General features: G+C 37.5%; 2 protein-coding genes across 3 annotated transcripts; both read left to right on the top strand.

Annotated features, from left to right (window-relative positions):
* The first annotated feature begins 396 nt into the window (after positions 1-396).
* got2b (glutamic-oxaloacetic transaminase 2b, mitochondrial) lies at positions 397-9,823 on the top strand. The gene is made up of 10 exons (XM_030131283.1): positions 397-553; positions 4,065-4,221; positions 4,696-4,824; positions 5,543-5,602; positions 5,688-5,849; positions 6,172-6,276; positions 6,722-6,872; positions 7,294-7,459; positions 7,564-7,714; positions 8,449-9,823. The coding sequence occupies exons 1-10, from the start codon at positions 471-473 to the stop codon at positions 8,569-8,571; spliced, it is 1,287 nt and encodes a 428-aa protein (XP_029987143.1). The 5' UTR covers positions 397-470; the 3' UTR covers positions 8,572-9,823.
* Positions 9,824-11,196: 1,373 nt separating this feature from the next.
* Positions 11,197-20,302, top strand: slc38a7 (solute carrier family 38 member 7). 2 transcript variants are annotated; one of them, XM_030131280.1, is made up of 13 exons: positions 11,197-11,341; positions 11,875-11,935; positions 12,327-12,738; positions 12,888-12,941; positions 13,822-13,966; positions 14,548-14,692; positions 14,794-14,892; positions 15,076-15,133; positions 15,239-15,353; positions 15,712-15,859; positions 17,352-17,551; positions 17,641-17,692; positions 18,529-20,302. In XM_030131280.1, exons 3-13 carry the CDS (start codon positions 12,487-12,489, stop codon positions 18,629-18,631), a joined length of 1,371 nt encoding a protein of 456 aa, XP_029987140.1. In that variant the 5' UTR covers positions 11,197-11,341; positions 11,875-11,935; positions 12,327-12,486; the 3' UTR covers positions 18,632-20,302. The 2 variants fall into 2 exon arrangements, with proteins under 2 accessions (XP_029987140.1, XP_029987141.1); XM_030131281.1 differs by lacking the exon at positions 11,875-11,935 and having other exon boundaries at positions 11,204-11,341.
* Position 20,303: the final 1 nt, after the last annotated feature.

Here is a 20,303-nt window from a genome sequence, read left to right as displayed (position 1 = left end):
TAGTATAATTTTGTATTGCAGTAATTATAGTATTTTTTCTTTTGGTCTACACTATCAAATAAACCACAGAACGTATTTACTTATGATTTTTTTTTCTTAAATGTACTAATTTTATTTGTTTTTACCTTTTTTTTTTTTTTTTAAATTACTTGACCATCAAAGACAGGTGATTAAATTAAATCAGCTGGTTACTCTCACATATAAGGAGAAATATAAACCGACTTTACATTTTAAACTGTATGAGCTACCGTAGTTTTGGTTTTTCTCTGACCATCTATGATCCTTCTGAAACAGAAGATGTTGTCAGGACTAACAATCAGATTATAATCTCAGGTCTACGTACTGGTTGCGTCTGTACGGCTTGCTCTGACGTCAGCTCGTACTGTAGACGTGCATCCGTGCCGTGGTCGTGCCTGCCCTTCACATCCGTCCACATCCCGTAAGGCTCGACTCCCAAACGCACCACAGCGATGGCTCTGCTCAAATCCAACAAGATACTCTACTCTTTGGGGAACATTTCCCCGTCCCTGGGAGTTCTGTCCACCCGCCAAAGGTAAATATCTGCAAACCGTACAAATATGAGCCGCAAAATCCTATTTAGACACAGTTGTCGTATGAAGATGACTGTCACCTTAGTTTTTAAAGCAAACCTGACTGTTATTTTAAGATTACCGCCACCATTTTAACTAATAAACTTTGACGTCTATGTGTTGTATGGATAGTTAGTATAGACTTAGTGGTTAGCTCGCGCACACAGGGGTCAAATGGTCTCCTTAGGCCCCACTGTGCTGGATCCACGCTGTACACCGCTAGCTTATCTGAAGGTGCTGCTAGGTTCATGTTAACGCCCGTGTTTTAATAACTCGCAGGTCAACACCTGTCGTGCCACACATCCTGTCTGGTTCACACTGCATTGACCTTAGTTAAACTCTGTACTATCAGTGAAGCCGACTGTTGAAAGTCATGTTAACATGTCAACGACACAAGTCCCGGTTGAGTAGCCATCAGGGTGTGTGAAAGAGTGACGGTCCGATCAGGCCTTAAAACGTTCCCTTTAAATATTCTGTAAGTGTGTCCACGATTTCACGCTTTTGTCATTTCAAACACGATATATTTTAAGGGTTTACGTTACTGTCATTCGCCGCTCGTTTTCGCACAGTTTGAGCTAAGCGACTTGTCGTAGTTGGTGTGGTCCTTTGGGCTGATTGGTTGTCACGTCCCGCCTGCGGCACCTGATTGGCTGATTTCTACCGGCAAGGATGTCAGACGCTCTGGTGTCCTTTCAGGGTCTGCTTGGAGGGCAAATAGACTTATGCCTAATGTTGATAAAGAGTTAATACATTTCAGAGGGACAGAGTATTTAATATAGCCTTCGCCTGTTTGTTATATTTGTATGTGCACATGTTCAGTCTCTATCTCCTCCGGTGTAAAGTTTAGTTTCTTTTTCCGTCAGGGTGCTATCGTATTTCCACGTGACGCGTGTTAGAACGACATTAAATGGCATGGGCTTTAAACGTCTCCTATAGATCAATTATGAAAAGTAAATCATGCTTTTACAAACGTTCTGTACTTTAAGACTAAAGTGTGACAATTAAATATTTCTATTTTAAGCAACTTAAACTTACTTTCCACACCTGAGAAATGAGAATTGTGCTTTCCACTCTACATCAGCTTTAGTCACTTTCTAGATTAGTTATTCATCCCCCTCATATCCTCAAATGTGTGGATTTCATGTGTTTGGGATAAAGTAATGATTTCTTTATGGGTTGAGTCTCTAATTCTGATCTTTCCTGAGCTCAATAAACTCTTTACATACCCTTTTGGATAAAATACATTGTCTCAAAACTGATAATAGACCTGTTTTTATGAGTTCATGAAAAGTTGACATTTTGGAGATGCATGGTCCTCACACATTAGCACTATATAAACATATGATCTCACAGAATATGATGCTGAGGCAGTAGATTAAACAACCAAGTAGTTAAAATGAGCAACTTTAAACATCTACAGCAGCAAAATGTATCATATGAGAATGCAGCAGGGGCAGTAAAATGAGCCCAAAAACATGTAATATGTAATTGTAACACACTAACAGGGATCATTTAACTTCACAATGACTACGTTTACTTTTCATCCTTTAAGAAGATTGTGTTGATAATTATTAGTTTTACTGACGTAAATGTGACAGACAAGACCCTATTAGAGCTTGCAGTCCTCTCCACAGACCTTAAGGCCCTTTGGTCTATTGACCCCTGATAACTGTCAGTTGGCGTGATGTTTACATAAACATGTACTGAAAGATACAGTTCACTGTTCAAAGGTTCTTCATGCATACTGAGACTGTGACCACTTGAACCTAAATGCCCTTTTAGAGGTTGCATTTTGCTGCTTCTAATAGATAATAACAAGAAAGATCTGATATTGCATATTGTACCAATTAATAAATCTTAACAATCTTAATTTTGTATGAATGTTTTAACTCTAAGATCAAAAGTGTAATGACAGACAAAATCACATACAGGAACATATAAGTTTAGTGGTTTTCACAAACTACAACCTCAAAATTAGTCAGAAATAATATAGTCTGATCATTACAATGTGAACAGACGTATGCCTTTGAGAGTTTTTCTTTTTGATTACGTAATAGTGACAAAATAGTGCTTAGTATTATCTATGCTCTGTAGTATGTGTGTGGATTAAACACTACAGTACTATCTTCAAGGCACAACTGTAAGGTGTAACTTGGCAAATACAACCTTTTTTTTTTTTTTTAACAGATATTTCATGCTGCTCAGTTTTTATGTGTTAAATGTATAACTCCTTCGTTAAACTACTCTGAAATATAAAATTCTATATTTTTTTGGGATTAGTAGGTGAATGGAGACTTTTGGCCTTTGCAAAAGCGTTCAGGACTAAATTTAGCCACAAACTTTGAAGGGTTTGAAAGTATAAGAAACCTGAGACAATATGTGAGCAGCAGTGTAGTGAAGGTCCCAACATGCAACAACCCTTGTTTCTAAAGGGGACCTGTGACCACATATCTAATTTCATTAATCTGAAGTTGAAAAGGTTACAGTAATACTAGTAATAACTCACAATGACAAACTAACTTCATAATTAGTATTAAAGTCATCAATACACTGTGATCTGCTTCACTGTTCATTACTTCATTAGTGGTTGGATTTTGTGTTTTTTTTTTTATTGTCTTGTAGCATAGATTTACTTTTATTTTAAGCTTGTGTACGTGATTTGTTGCATGTCACAAGTTTTCAGTGGTTCTAATCCAAGTACACAGTGTAACCCACAACTATGTACATGATTTGCTTTGAACTTCATGGTCAGTGACGCAGGTGAGGGTGTGTAATATGAAACACATTTTCATTCTGGATTTACTCAGTTACGCTGATTTTACTTGTTGCAGGTGTAATTTTCCTGAAGTCTTTTTGTAATTATCTGAATTTAGAACAGCTCTAAGCAGTCCTTAATACTAACAAATTATCAGTGACTATTTTCAGTCTAAAATATTTTGTATCTGTTACAGTGCTTTTAGTTTGTTGAATGTGTTGTGCTGGCTTTGAGGAAAATGTAACACAAAGACAACAATTAAGGGTGAAGTACATGCAGATATGTGACACATGACTTCTCACACAGAACTAAACTTAGGGAATTTACTAACAAGATGATTGTGCGTTATTAAACAGCAGCAGTTTCAGGAATATTATGGAACTTCTGCTGAGTTTACCTCTAGCGGTGGTTTTAGACTCTGGACTTTCTTTCTGGATTAAAATGTTTGTTGCATGAAACTGGTGCCCACTGAGCATGTGTTGTGCATGTGTCTCTACGTCAGTGTAGTATCCTCAGATCACATGAGTACTTAAGCTCAGCATTAGTGTCCAGTTTGTCACAGGGCCATGGCTAATATGGTTATTACATCAGTGTCAGCTGAGGTCACAAACTCTAAAGAAGCAGTATATTTTATTATTACACCGTGATATTTATGTTATTTACCTCATCCACTCTCAGGTATTGTCACTACTTTTATTCATCTGATTTTGTCTTTGCAGCTCATGGTGGGGTGGTGTGCAGATGGGTCCCCCTGATCCCATCCTGGGGGTGACTGAGGCCTTCAAGAAGGACACCAACCCCAAGAAGATGAACCTGGGTGTGGGAGCCTACAGGGATGACCAGGGAAAGCCATTTGTGCTCAGCTGTGTCCGCAAGGTGCCTAAATGTCTTATGATAATGACTTCAGAGAGAAGAGCTGTTCTCCTTCATTACCATGAGTTAAAAAGGAGATTTAGCAGGTTGAGAGGGACTGTTAGTTCCAGTTTAGCAGTGGGGGAAATGACCTCAGAATAACTCCCAAAATGATTTGTACCGTGAGCACAAATGGCCTTAACCTCAGGGAGGCCCTAAGCCAGATCTTGCAATGGGGCCCTCCTGTCTGACCAGAAACTACCAGTGGTGGGGCTATGTTTGTGTTTGCTGAAGCTGGCTCTACTTAGGATAAATGTGGTCAATTGTGTGTTTGTGGCTGATCATAAGTCTCTGCTACTGACAAACATGCATTTCACTTATAAATTACAGTATAAATAGCTGTATAAATAACAGTACTACAATGAATTTTTATCAGCAACGATGTAAATTCAACGAACTGTTAATTTTTTTCCATGTTGCCTTTGTCTCCTCCTTTAGGCAGAGGCTCTGATTGCAGCCAAACAGCTGGATAAGGAGTACCTTCCCATTGGTGGTTTGGGAGAATTTTCCAAAGCCTGTGCCCAGCTGGCTCTTGGTTCTGATAATGAGGTTCTGAAGACTGGCAGGGTAAGTAAGTTTGAAAGAAATTAATTTAAAGGAGTGATATTTTGCTTTTTTTTTTTTTAAATGGAATTATGCATTTTAAAACATTTCCCTGTGGTCTACATAAACTGTAAATGCTATACTTGCATCTGAATTCGTCATTAATTAAACTCCACAGGTCCATCTTCAACCCTATTTCTGAGTAATGACATCAGAAAGGGCGTTTAGAGCACTGGCCCTTTAAATGCACATGAGCCACTTCACGCCCCACCCCGTCCAAGTTGTTGGCTGTGCTGCTCTGTCTCATTCAGCCAACAACTGAACATTTTAGATAATCGGCTCAAAGTTTGGACATATTTCCAGTATGGACTACAGCTGCTTCTCCTGATAAACAATTATGACATACTCAGAGAAATGTTCCTTGGAAGTCTTGACCTTATATGTGCAAATGTTGTGATGTAACTAGTTATAGACACAACAAATTAATCAGGAATTCAAACTAGTTGTAGAAATCCACTTGATTTTTGCCAAAATTAATATAAAGATAGCTTTGCAGCACCTGGAGGGTTCAAATTCAAACTTTTTGAACTATTAAGGTCCAAATACACAAATAAATGTACCAAAGACTTATAAAAGTGGGTTTAGCAAAATATGACCCCTTTAAAGTAAGGTGACCCTTTCATGTCCAGTGGAAACAGCCATTTTCACCTTAACATGCACTCGTCTCATCATTTCTAAACAGAGCATCACTGTCCAGACCATCTCAGGAACTGGATCTCTGCGCATTGGCGCTAACTTTTTGGTGAGGTCCTTGTTTATCAGTCATTTGGCAAACAAATATTTATGCTGTTCAGGCATCCTAATCTGATCATTTCCTTGTGGCACAGTCTCGTTTCCATGGAGGTCCCCGCGACGTATATCTGCCCAAACCGTCCTGGGGAAACCACACACCCATCTTCAGAGATGCTGGCATGCAGCTGAAAGCATACCGATACTACGACCCGTCCACTTGTGGCTTTGACTTCAAAGGGGCTCTCGAGGACATCTCTGTAAGTCATGTGACAGGTAGTCTGATCTGTTATGTTCTTAGAGGGATTTTAGAGCATCTCATTGAAAACTTAAACCAACATCCTCAGTTTCCACCTCCTATATGATCTGAAATCACAGGAGATGCAGTCTTGGATGTTTATGTAGTTTTGTGCAGAGCTGTCGATTGTTTCCTTTATAATGCTCCAGTCATTCAGGTTTTCCACTTCAGCAAATTTGTATTTTTTGTTTTTGTATTTTTGTCATCAGTTTATTTATGCTGAAGTCAATGGAGGTGTCATGTTTATTTATTTAACATACATGAATTTGTCTTTTATGTCACAGAAAATCCCAGAGCAGAGTGTGATCCTGTTGCATGCTTGTGCCCACAACCCCACCGGTGTCGACCCCAAGCCTGAGCAGTGGAAGGAGATTGCTGAACTTGTAAAAGTGAGTAGTGATGATCTCAGTAAAGCAGTCAAGTGGAGAGTTAATAACAGGTAACTGGCTTCAAATTTGATTTATTCCTTTAACTAAACCAAAAATATTCTGACTCCAGCTTCTGCAGTGAAAGGTTTACATTATGTGTGTTTAACCAAAAACAAATTTGAGGACATGACCTGGTGTCCTGGGTTTATTATTTCATTGTATAGACCAAAGAAGCAATTGACTTAATCAGAAAGATAATCAACAGATTAAATAAATAATGAAATAAATCACTAGATGTAGTTTGACTCCCAGGAAAATGCATTCTTTATCTCAAAATCAGACAGTGTTTAAAAGGTTCAAAAGCCACAGCTGATAATGACTGTATTGTATCTGGCTGTTATCACTTGACAGGTAATCGACCTCTTCTCTGCGTCTGATGTTTGACTCCTTTGTTTTCGCCTTTTAGAATAGGAACCTGCTGGTGTTCTTCGACATGGCTTATCAGGGCTTTGCCAGTGGAGACATTGACCGTGACGCCTGGGCTGTTCGCCACTTCATTGAACAGGGTCACAATATTGTGCTGTCCCAGTCATTCGCCAAGAACATGGGTCTCTATGGTCAGTCACAATTCACTACCTCTGATTGAAATTAAATGTATATATGTACAGTAATGCCCACTGGTGCTGGACAGACTATATATGAATGTGGTCATTTTGAGGTATAATTTCAGCTGATGTTAGCTTAAACCTAAATTAAAAACATTTAAATTAAGATGCATTAAAACTCACTGAATGTCTTCATGAATGAATGAGACTTCATGAATGAAAATCTTCAAGACTGGATGAGCCTTACTTTGTGTTTTACCACCACCCAGTGGACATTTGTTTTTTAACAGGCTTTGAAAACTGTTTAAAAGTACTAACAACTTTGACATTTCTTAAACATGTCTTGTTTTAACAGATATGAGTCCCGTCCCCCCCCCCCCCCACACACACACACACACACAAAACAATTTGTAAATTTTGTTGATATTCACAGGTGAACGTGTGGGAGGCTTCACTGTGGTGTGTAAGGATGCTGATGAGGCAAAGAGAGTGGAGTCTCAGCTTAAGATTCTCATTAGGCCAATTTATTCCAACCCACCAATGAACGGTGCCAGAATTGCAACAACTATCCTCAACACACCAGAGCTGCGCGCACTGTGGTATGAACTGCCAGTTAAAAACTGGCATTATACAAATAATACGTGCTGATTTTTGCAAAAATGTATCATGCCTGATCTGTTTTTCCCTTGGTCTTTTCTTGCAGGTTGGAGGAGGTCCATGGAATGGCCAACCGTATCATCAAGATGAGAGAACAGCTGGTGGATGGTCTGAAGAAGGAGGGCTCCACCCACAACTGGCAGCATGTCATCGACCAGATCGGGATGTTTTGCTTCACAGGCCTCAAACCTGAACAGGTACAGAAGGACATCCCAGTCTTGGACTTCATTGAAGAATGGTAGAAAAATAACATTAAATGACAAGTTTTACATCCAGAACAGCAAGATTGACAACTTATGAAGATGTATTGGAAAGTATAAGAAAATATCTGTATCATAATGAGGGAATACGTTATTAATAGCAACAATATGGGGGATTATTTGTGTATTTGATTTTTGTACAACAGTTGAGCCTGAGAAAGAAAATAATGGTTCTTTTTGGTTTCGTGCATTTGTTCATGATTCTGAAAATAGAAGATGAAAAATATGCTTTACCAAAACAGGCCCTTTTTATAATTCCCAGCATTAAATATGGTGATACAACAATTTTCCTGACACCTATAAAATCAAAACACAATCATAAAGTAAAGCTTTTGCATTAAACTTATTTGTAACTTTCTGCTTTTTAGTAGATTTGTTTAGGTCTCTTATAAGACCATTGATCTTTCTCTTTATCGTTTCTTAAAAAGAAACGATAAAAAGAGGCTTTCATTAGCTCCAATCTGAAAAATGACAGTGATTGGCTGTTATTCTACAAGCTATTAATAGCTCATCATAAAAAAATGAGAATTTTTTTTACTCAGTAGCACAAGGATGATATTAACACATAAGAGACAATGACTAAACATATTTCTGTGCTGTTGTCCTTTTTCTGTTTTTTGTTTTAGAACTTCTGTACTAAAGTCCTGAATCATTTACTTTCTTCCCTGCAGGTTGAACGCCTGACCAAGGAGTTCTCTGTGTACATGACCAAGGATGGCAGAATTTCCATGGCTGGCGTGTCCTCTGGGAACGTGGCATACCTGGCACATGGGATCCACGCCGTCACCAAGTAGAGTGGATCCTTCCAGCAGAGCTACAGAATCACTGCAGCAGTGTTGAAGAGGAGCTTCATGTGTCATCTGTTCCGTCTCCTCTTTTCCACCTTAGACACGAGCTCAGTATTTAGTTACATTTTCTTGATTGGATTTCATCTTAATTTCAACTTTGTCCCAGTTGGAACGGTTGCTGCTTTAAAGTTTTAGTTTCCAGTCACCTTTTACTTTACGGTTCACTGAGAAAGACCCCTGTAAAGCTATGAAAGGCATGATTGTCCAGTTTTCTGACTGAGCTGATGTCTCCTCTTTGCTTATTTATTTTTTTGTAAACATCTGTTGGCTGTGCTTTAGCATTCACCCTAAAAATGCACATTTATCTTCAGTGGGCCCACTCGCTATAAATCACTAATAATTGACAATGGGTCAGTTATTAATGATGATGATAGATGGGGGTGATGATAGACTCAGTTGAGATCTGTGATGCTATGTGAAAGCCTGTAGAAAATGTGAGTTTTTTTTTTTTTTTCTTAAATTTAGTGGTGAAGTTCTAGCACTTTATAAGTGGTAAAGCACTGTATTTCTCAAGATTAAGTTGACCTTTTTGGCTTTACTTTATTCATAGGTGTTGGTCAATCAGGCGGGTTTATCTGGTAACATCTGGCTTATCTCTTGTCGTTCATCAGAACTTATCAAATTTCAGTAATGTAATCACCGGAAATCTCTTTGAAATCTTGCCCTTTCATTCAATACTTTAACAGTATGAATTATTTTGGGGGTGTTGGTTACATGGCAGCAGTTTCACAGTCCTTAATAACTTTCATTTCAACAAGCACACAGACCAAAAGAGTTAAACTTGGTTAAGAAAAGCGATAAATAAATGACATGAATTCCAGCACAGAAAAATGTTTTTATACTTTACTCATGCCCCAAATTGATTGCCCTGTTTTAATTTTTCATATGGAGGGTTTGTGTTTGCTCATATCAATACAAACGTCTGTGTGGCTGAACATGTGGGGTACCTGCGTGGGATGAGGACAGTTCATGAAATAAACACTCGCTGTTCAGTCATTCTAACATCATGGTTCAATGTATGAAACTGTACATCATGAGGACTATAACGTACAGATGGCATTTGGGAATGTGGTGTTTCCTTCAAATCTGTTCATTTCTAAAACTTGGCACTTTGCCTCAATGTTTTACATTCTGTCATAAAACAGTGGATCATTGGTCGTGTACCTTATTGAACAAAAAATAAATCCTAGAGAAATGACCCGATTTTGCTTATTTCTCCATGTGATGATGTATAATTTCAGAGAAATGTAAGTTTGTTTTTTGAAAAACTAAAATTCAAAATGAGTAACATTATTTTCAGAAGTCATCGGAGTAAAAAGACACATTTTATGTTGAAGCAGCTGTCTAGTTGAAGCAGTTGGACTACCTGAATAGGATGACAAAATATAATGCATTTAACAGTGGAATGGAACATGTGCACACATATTTGACAAATACATTTTAAGGATGCTTGTATTTTATTACATATTAAATTATACATACATCTGGCAAATTTTAGAAAATGGAACTTTATATTGTGTTTTGTTGATGGTTATGTTTGTCAAAACCTATGCTCTAAAGCAGGGGTCACCAACTCTGGTACTTGAGATCTACTGTCCTGCATGTTTTAGATGTATCCCTCTTCCAGCACACCTTATTCAAATGATAAGTCCTATCATCAAGCTCTGCAGAAGCTTGATAATGACTGTCAGGTGTGCTGGAAGACGGATACATCTAAAACATGCAGGATAGTAGATCTTGAGGCCCAGGGTTGGTGACCCCTGATCTAAGGGTTTCAAATGACACAAAATACATTAAATCTTATTTATGAAAATATGATGTGAGGAAAACTTCACAAGACAGAAAATAATAGAACTAAATAAGTCAAATACGACAAAAATAACATGTTTCAGAATTATATTCAAAAGATTTTAGCATTTAAGACCAGAGGTGGGTAACCCCAGCTCCACAGAGTAAAAGCCTTGCCATGTGTTGGTTCTACCTGTTCACTTAACACAGGTGATGCCACTAATTATCCCATCTACCTGGATGAGCTGTTCTTCAAAATGGGCTGTTTCAGTGAGTGGTTGGAACAAAAACATGTAAGGACTTTTACTCTATGGAGCTGGGATTATCCACCTCTGTTTAAGACCGTATTCACGTATGTAAAATTAGAACAACCAAAGATAATATTTGAGATATACTGTAAATTACTCCATGACTTGTTTAAAGATTAATCCATTAATATAAGCAGCATTTTCAATTTTAAAGTCATAAACTACAGGCAGTTTTCTCATAGCAATAATTTTAAGTATCTAAAGCATCACGAATAAGTGCGAATAAATACATTGTAAGGCTTGACAACTGATAAATACAAAGGGAAGGAGAAAACTACAATTAGACTTGTATAGTAATAAAAAAAATTGTGTCAAATGATCAAATGTCACCTTATACAAGTGCTCTTATTTTTTCGGTGTACCCACAAAATAAATAAGGGATTTTATAATGAATTTAACCGATCTAATTTCAGGGCTGATGATGTAATCACGGAGTACTACATTACCCATAATCACTGTCACATGAGAATGGTCACATGCTCCTCTGCGCTCTTCTTGACCAAAACACAGACAGCTCAGTCATTTTCTGCGGTGGAGGCTATTTAACTGAAGCAGCCGTGGATAACAGTCAGCATTTCATCGTCTAAGGCTCAGAAACCATCAACGAATGCACAGCGAAGGTAAAATACACTGGTATATTTGAATATGTGATGTTTGCGCTGAAAAGTTGGCTCTATTGCTGTTTTGTGTTTAGTCAAATATAACGATTGTTAGCTAGCTTTTTGTGGGACATTGAATAACAAAGCAGTGACTCCTGGTAACATCTGGTAGTAATACACCAGGTAATACTACGTTAGCAAAGAGAAAAACATTAGAATTGTAAGGTAAAAGGCTAAGTCCCCATTTTCTATCTGAAGGTCTGACTGTGTACAAATTGAGATCAGCTGGACATCATCCTGTTTCTCGTTAGCTTCACTACTTCCTCCACAGTTTCTGTAGACTTTGAAGTGAACGTGATTGATTAGTCAGTGATTTACTCAAAGACACACTGTGGATGGAAAAATGATGATTCTGCCCAATTTATTTCTAGGTAGCTGGCTTTCACAATTAAACATACCATACAACTAACTCCACAGTATTTGTAAGCCTCTTTTCTTTGATCAATATTAATTCTGGATTTGGTTCCTGACTAGTCTTTACTCCCCTTTTACAGGTTTCCTGGCTGATGTGAAGTGACTCCCATTAAGAAGACATTATGTTTGTCCTACATAAAGGTATGAAATCCACATACAGTGAATTAGTTGTAATACTGACACCCATACAGTACAACCCAAATTTGTCTTGAATTATTGATTATTGTTGCCAACATATTTATGTACATCTAGGAGGAAAAATACATCCTCTTCACACCCCTTTATTGTTAAATTAAAAAATACTAAAGCAGATTGCTGTTATGAATAGAGTATATTCATTAGGCAAATGTTTCAGAATTAATAGTTCTTTAAAGGAAACAGAATTAAAGTATGGTATGTGCTTTACAGTAATACTTAATAACTAAACCAGAAAGAAACCCCAAAAAACTACCCTCTAGTAATTTATGTTCAGTTTTTTTTTCTTCAGTGTGGGCATCTCTGAATGAAACCTGATTTTTTTTTTTTGTTACAGATCACTGAATGGCTCTGTGGTTATAACGCCAAACTACTTGCAACCCTCCGACTCTTGTGGGATTATAAACACTGGAAAAATTTCAGCTGCGTGATTTGGTATACCTTCACGGCTATACTCTGATAAATTTTGAAATTTTAAAGCTTGAGCCCACAGATTCATGGCGATTAACACCGATGTTGAGGACTGGGCTGGTGTTGGCAGTAATGACTCTGGTGAGAGAGCATGGCTCCTGCAGAGTCCCAGTGTGGATTCTGTCCAGCATCTTGATACGAACCAGAGGAGCGGTGGTGTGTCGTGTATAGGAGCTGTTTTTATTGTTGTCAATGCAGCACTGGGAGCAGGTCTACTTAATTTCCCAGCAGCCTTCAATATGGCTGGAGGAGTAACAGCAGGAGTGATGCTTCAAATGGTGAGCAGTCCTGTACACCTTTAAATCAATTAAATGACAAAAATCTGAGGTCATTGTGATGTTTGAAACCAGTCTCTAACCTCGAGTCAGAGGTAAACACCCTGTTATGGGGAGCGACAATGTGATGCTTTCTGTCTATTTTGCTGCAGTTCATGCTGATCTTCATTATCAGTGGTTTGGTGACCCTCGGCTACTGCTCCCAGGTTAGTGAGACTTAAAATTCCGGCTTCTTTATTTTCATCACTCACTTGTCTCTGTTTTTTCCTCTCCAGTCTCCACCATAGCTCTCATATCTGACAACACTGATCTCTCTTCAAAGTTTTCCTTCATTAGTGATGCTATTGCTGGAGCAATCTCCTGTTAAAGGATCTTATTTCAGTGGTTTTATCCCAGGCTTTCACTTCCTGAAGACATGCAGCTTAGTGACATACAGTGCTTTTACACATTAAAATACCAAGCAAATGGAGTTATTACAATTACATTAAGTTTCACTTTTGTCTGTTTGTGTTTATAGTGTGTCTTGTGTCTTATGAATGATTCCTGAATCACCCACGTGTAAAAATACAGCTTTATGAGTTGGGTGAAAATGTCTTTATTTAAGCCTATATGGCCAAGAGAATTACTGACTCTGACTGTGTTTTACCTAAGATATTAATACTCTACCCATAAACTGCAATTGTGTAAAATCCGTGTTATCTTTATAAAATGCTTTAACCCAACAACTGCATGACATGTGCAAGACAAGACATTTTTGTCTCCAGATGGCTGAAGATTAGTTTTATTTTATTTAAATATTTAATCTCAGGACCTTATCTGAAGTCTGACTTGACATTTGCTGTAAATCCACTTCCGCTCTTTGGCCACTGTGTTACTAGAGAACTTCCTCATGCCTTGAACTTTATGAGCTTTATCAGCAGATGACACTGGTTTCACTGTTGTCAGCAAAGACAATGGGCACATGATGGGTAGTAAAATAAAACATTTAGAGGACTGTTCCTTTATCTGAAAAATGTCACTTTAATTTTTTTTGTTTTTCTTTGTTTTGGGTTTTTTTTTTCACTTGTGTTTATATGTTTTCTTCAGGTCAGTAATGAAAGCACCTACCAGGAGGTTGTTCGTGCCACATGTGGGAAAGTCACTGGAGTTTTATGTGAAGTAGCCATTGCGATCTATACCTTTGGCACCTGCATTGCTTTCTTTATTGTCATTGGAGATCAGCTGGATTGCTGTGAGTATGGGTTTTGTGGTGTGCTACATGTATAGAGACAGGTTACATTTACTTAATGGTGATGGAAAATAGGTCATGCTCCTTCAGTATCTTTAATAGATCTAAATTCCATATTTCGGTTATAAATTGTAAATTAACATCAATACTGTTTGATACAATTACTTTTCTGTTTTTACCAACATTTAGCTGTGATCTGTGTGTTGGAACACAGGAAGGTGTTATGTAGTTGTGTTTAATACCCTCAAACAAGGTTGAAACATCCTTGATGAGGCCAAAGAGCATCGAGGATGACACTACTCAGCTTTTTAGCTTAATAAGTGTCTCCTGGCCTCATGTGAGTCCCTCATATTTTTACATGCATTGACATGCTGACAGTATAGAAATCCTGCTTCTTGACCGTTTTTCAGCTTGACTGTGACCTTTCAGCTGTTAAAAATAAAATAAATGATGAAGTTGTGACTTTAGTTTTTACTTTACTTAAGGTCTGCCGTGTGTACACCAGTCGACTCCAATTGTAACTCTCTGTTCTCATTTGGATTTTTCTGTCAAATTTCATTTCTTATCTTTATTTTGTGTTGTAGTGGTTGCAGCTGTGGCTCATAAAGCGGATAGTACTGTCAGTGAGTACTGGTACACTGACCGCAAGTTTACCATCGTTGTTACTGCAGTTCTGGTTATTCTCCCTCTGTCCATCCCCAAAGAGATCGGCTTTCAGAAATATGCCAGGTACAGATGTCCTAAATGTTAGTTTGAAAAAAGTAAATTTTTCGTAGCCTGTAATATGCACGATAATTATGTCTGAATTGTTGTCTTTTCCATCATTATAGTGCCCTGAGTGTCATGGGGACCTGGTACGTTACCATAGTGGTCATCATAAAGTACATCTGGCCTGATAAAGAAGTCATGCCAGGTTTTATATCTCCAAGGTGAGCCCTTCACATATAATGCTTTCTTTATTTAGCTCTTAATGTTTTTTTTGTGTTTTTTTTTTTGTTTTTTTTTAAGATTTTAGCAGGTATTTCAGCATCGTTTGCTGATCATTGTCACATAAACATCAGCACCTTTGCCATCTTGTTTTGCCTGATTTGCTAAATCATTGTTTATTACAGTTCTGCTTCCTGGACTGCAGTGTTCAATGCCATGCCCACCATATGCTTTGGTTTTCAGGTATCTCTTCATTTGTTTAGCATTTAAGAGGTTAAAATGATGTGCTTTTTATTATGCACCAAGCTCAGTGTTTAGGAAAACCTCTTTCAATTATCTCTGTTACAGTGTCATGTCAGCTGTGTGCCGGTCTTCAACAGCATGAGCAGGAAAGGGATCAAACCCTGGGGAGTTGTTGTGACGCTCAGTATGATTATCTGCCTCTTTGTTTACACGGGAACAGGTATTGTCATTGTGTGTCTAATACTTTGTTTATATACCTGCACAGTAGAACGTCTATATAAAGATGTTGACAAGTTTGGAAGCTGGTTTCAAAAAGTGTCTGTCTTTTGACTGTACACTTGTGTAAACTGTGACTCAGTTAAATACTGATTATTCACACTGCAAATTATCCTCTGCTCTGATCTCGGATGTACCAATCCACATGTTAAATATGTTAGAATCTTGTCTTTATTATTCTGATAACAAACACCTTAATGTCCATCATGTGAGTCAGATACGGATTATTGTTATTATTATTATTATTATTATTATTATTGTCAGTACTGTTGTGCCTGAGGTGTGCGTGTTTTGTTGATCAGGCGTCTGTGGTTACCTAACATTTGGCTCCAGTGTGAGTCAGGATGTGTTGATGTCATATCCGCCCAATGACATTGCTGTGGCTATCGCAAGAGCTTTCATTGTCATCTGTGTGGTCACTTCCTACCCAATTCTACACTTCTGTGGAAGGTAAGATGAATGAAGCAGTCTGTTACACCTCTAATTCCTTTTTCAGCTTTGACTTACCTGATTTGATGTGCTACATTTATCTGTTTCTACAAATAACTGGTGGGTAGCATAAAAAAATGGATCTGGTTTCAATGTCTTAAAAGTGTTGTCAAGTGCTCCTGCGAACATTTAAACAGGTTCTACTTGTCATCACTTTCTTCCTTCATTCCCAGCCTACCATCCAACCTCTACTAATAGAACGTGTAAAAAAGGTTAATAGAGTTTATATCATGTTTCAGGTCGTTCAATTAAAACAAGGGGACATCTTCTAAGTAACAGTATTTAGCAGAGATGGAGGAAATATCCAGATCCTTTACACGCAATTGTCTGTTTTATCAGTAAAACGTACTTAAAAATAAGTTGTTTTTTTCTTTTAATTTTACTGCGGCATATGTTGTAAGGTATAGTGTATGGAAGGTTGACCTCATTTAACTACTATAAACACCGTTGGTAGTTTAATCTACATCAGTGCATCAGATCATCATATGTTTATAGCATCGCTGTCATGGTAGAGTCACATATATGTATTAAAAGTCAACTTTAATGAGAAAACAGGCCAGTTTTTTGTTTGGTGACATTTCATTTTCTGAAAAAGTGAGATTTATCATAAGAAGGAGAAGAATTTGCAAATTTTCCCATAAAGCAGTGGTTCTCAGCAGCTCTTTTTGAGGATCTACTATTTCTCGTGGTCATCAAGTTGCAACTCATTTTTCTATTATTCAAACCAATCAAGTGTATTTATCAAAAATAGACTTGTAAGCACATAGTCAAAGTCATTTTAAGTTTCTTCAAAAACATAATTACACACATGACTAATAACACATAGTTTGACGCCACAGTTGAGTTTTCACTGTCTAAAAAACTGGATGTGAGAAAACAGTGCACATTTCTAAATGACATTTCAGTCTTGATTGTTTAGCTCCAACATGTCACACACTTGGTGTTTCAGTACCTTTTTTTCACTGTTTGTAAATCCATAATTAATTTACTCAGGGTCATATTCACACCACATCTTACCCATGAACATCTTTCAATAAATGTTCGATTTACCAAGGTCAAAGCCCAGAAACTCTGACACATCTATTAACACAGTCATGTCAGGCATCAGACTGAATTTAAAGGAGTAAAACGCTGCCTAAACAACCTTTATAAACCACACACTTCCGGGTCATGACCCACCACTTGAGAAATTTGGCAATACAACACTTTGTCCTTCTGTTTATCACAAACATTCATAATCAACACTTTTGGAGAGAAATGGTTTTCATGGAATAGGAAGGAGATGCAAAAGTATGATCTGGAAAGTAACTAAAGCTGTGACACAAATGTAGTGGAATAAAAAGCACAATATTTACCTCTGAGGAGAAACAGAAACATAAAGCTGTATAAAGGAAAGTATTTGATTAAATGTTCTCTTATGTACTCATTTTGTACTGTGATCATGTCCTTCCAGGGCTGTTGTCGAAGGACTTTGGCTGCGTTTTCAAGGTGAACAAGTAGAAGTGTGTGTTCGTCGTGAGCAGAGGCGGAGGATCCTGCAGACTCTGGTCTGGTTTGTCGTCACCCTCGTCCTTGCCCTCTTCACCCCAGATATTGGTCGGGTGATCTCACTGATTGGAGGACTGGCAGCCTGCTTTATCTTTGTCTTTCCGGGTAATTCTGCCCTTTTGTTTTATACTCATTTGCATTTTTGATCAATTTTACTGTCTCGCTTTAACGTTTTGTTCCAATGTCTCAAATAGGTTTGTGTCTGATGCAAGCCAAACTGTCAGAGACAGACAGTCGATCTGCCAGGTGAGACGCTGCTTATTGTTGGATGTCTGTTTCATTAGAAATGTCTTTTTATCAATAGTGTGCAGTGTTGTTTCATAAACCACAGTTTTAAGTGTAATATAAAACTGAATTAATAAAATTTGCTCAGTATTAGACATAAATGCATTAACACAGTTGGCTAGTGTTGAACTGTTGCCTGGTGCACACTCAGCAGACAGATCTATAGAATCTGTTGTGATTTATGTTTGGTTTTTCCCTCTTTTCTTTCACATGACAGTTCTTAAAATCCTTAACTGTTTTTCACCGTTTCATATTAAATTAATAGAGATTTGACAGAAACTAATCAGGTGTGGATAATTTTAGTTTAAATGTTGTCATTCATTTCATTGACTGAAAATTCAGCAGCTGTGTTATGTTTAATTCCTGAAATTATACTAAAAGCGAAATTGTTAACCCTTTTAAATGAAAACCTAAGTGTAGTCTCTACCAGTATAACCTATGTGAATAATCTACCAATTGCTAAACTCATGGTGAAACCAAAACAAAATTATTTACAGCGTCAGTAATGCCAGGATGTGCCTCTGCTGTCGGTAACACACTGAACAATTCCTGGTTTTGGCCTGTTTGTTGGATCTGGGATGCATTTCATAGACTTGAGTTCATTCCAGGAAAGTAGTTTGATCAGAATAGTAATCAATAATAATAAATTGTTGGTTTTATTCTGAAGAGACAGAATATGGTATTCAGTTTGAGCAGTCCTGGTGCTTTAGACATTTGATCCAATATCAATATAAAATATGTTTAAAGCAGATTTCAGTTTGCTTATTGTCTCTAATATTGCTTCTCTTTGTTTACAGCTGGCATGGACTGGTAGTGTTCAGTGTCGTCATGGTTACAATTGGAGCTTTCATCTTTGGCCTGACTACAACAAACTCCATCTATCAGGACATTACCAGCTAAAACAGACATGTTAGCTGAAGACGGCAGCGCCCTTGTTATTACAGACAGAGGGGGTGCTTAGGCCTGCACTGCTATTCTGAACAACTGGATAAGACGGAGCGGGATCTCATGACACAGATTGAAATAGTCAAGACCTCTTGGACATGTCATACGACTGCTTCAGACTAAGTTAAAACGCACTACTCACTCTGGGACGAGTCAAACACACTTCAGTACAAAGTAACTTCTGTGACTCTGACTGTTTGTTTCCTGTGATGTTTAAACAGCATGTTTTTATGTTTCCTATCTGCTTTTAACTTGTGTCAAAGTGGTTTTTGACAGTGAAGCCATTCGGCAGGGACACATATTGACTCCCTGGTCTGTGGATCCTGTACAGGTGACATATTCCTGGCCTGTTTACAAGAGCTAAGGGACTTTGTACAGAAATGGTCTTAAAATCAAATTGATTTTGGAACTGAAATTGTACCAATTTGTGTATTTTAATTTGCATGTCAAAGTAAATGTTTATCATTGACAATGACACGCTGCCGTTCCCAGGTCTAGTCCAGGGTCAGACTTTATGGAAATGTTGTTACCCATAAATAAGAGCTTTGTTCCCTCTTCAAAGACAAGTTAACTCTTTCACAAGGAAATCACATCAGAGATTAGTGATTTCAGCTCATTATTACCTTTTTAAAAACGTTCAGGTTTGTTATCATGAGCTGAAACTCTCCAGACAGCAGTGCACAGATCTGCAGGAAGACCACAACAAAAACAGAATGTAAAAATACCACTATGTATGTTTTATGAATGTGAACTGAGGTTAGAGAGGGTTGTCACTCCTGTTGGTGAGGAAATGCACGTTAAGTTTTTTTTGTTGCCTAAAACCAAAGTGTACACAGCCTTTTTTGTTTTTTTTTTTAGTTTTCAACATGTTCAATTTAGTTCAGGTGATGTATAAATAATTAGTTTTTTGTGACAAAGCTTCAAATGCAGAAAACATGTACAGTAAGAGAAATGTTAATGCTGACATTGTAATGAGGACTAAAATGTGGTCTTTCATGCTTTGTTTTGACATTTTTCTAATGAGTTGAATCATAAATTATGGAGAAGTTCACATCAGTATTTTTAAGTGGAGACCCGACAGCCTTTGGTTTTTATTGTTTTCAAAGTTTTTTCTAAAACCCAGCAATATTAGGTGTTGTTTGTGGATATGAGGGAATGAAAAGGGACCGTTCTTTAGATCGATGGTTAATCATGTCTGACTAAATGCATCAATGTACTGATTCAAGAAAGGGAAGGAAACCAGATGAAAACAGTGATACTGTTTGGTTAATATCACTGTTTCATGTGACTGACTAGTACCAATGTTTCCAGCTGCTGATTGTTTAATATTGAGATCTAATTTTATGCTTTAGATGACTTGAATTTTTTTTTTTTTATTTATTTTTATTTTGGTGCTAAAAACCATTTAATATTGTCTGATTTTGCTATGTCTGATTTTCATTATAGCTTTCAGGGTTCAGATGTACACATCTTTTGAAGCATTTGTAATTCATGAATCGTCTGTTTTACACAGAATGGTGACTTGCAATCATGAAGTTTAATGAAGGTTTTAATTTTTAACCAAACTGTTCCTGTGTTCCAATGAATAACTTATAATCAAGGCATGTGAATAAATCTGACAATCCAG

This window comes from Sphaeramia orbicularis, chromosome 3, assembly GCF_902148855.1.
Source record: "Sphaeramia orbicularis chromosome 3, fSphaOr1.1, whole genome shotgun sequence".
NCBI classification, from domain to species: Eukaryota; Metazoa; Chordata; class Actinopteri; order Kurtiformes; family Apogonidae; genus Sphaeramia; species Sphaeramia orbicularis.
This window is presented reverse-complemented; position numbering and strand designations above follow the sequence as displayed.

Bases quoted from the DNA above. Each gene is read 5' to 3' on its own strand.
- got2b (XM_030131283.1), top strand. From the start codon at position 471: ATGGCTCTGCTCAAATCCAACAAGATACTCTACTCTTTGGGGAACATT. The intron at 554-4,064 runs GTAAATATCTGC...TTGTCTTTGCAG, and splicing joins GTTCTGTCCACCCGCCAAAG to CTCATGGTGGGGTGGTGTGC. The intron at 6,873-7,293 runs GTCAGTCACAAT...TGATATTCACAG, and splicing joins CAAGAACATGGGTCTCTATG to GTGAACGTGTGGGAGGCTTC.
- slc38a7 (XM_030131280.1), top strand. From the start codon at position 12,487: ATGGCGATTAACACCGATGTTGAGGACTGGGCTGGTGTTGGCAGTAAT. The intron at 12,942-13,821 runs GTTAGTGAGACT...TGTTTTCTTCAG, and splicing joins CCCTCGGCTACTGCTCCCAG to GTCAGTAATGAAAGCACCTA. The intron at 17,693-18,528 runs GTGAGACGCTGC...CTTTGTTTACAG, and splicing joins ACAGACAGTCGATCTGCCAG to CTGGCATGGACTGGTAGTGT.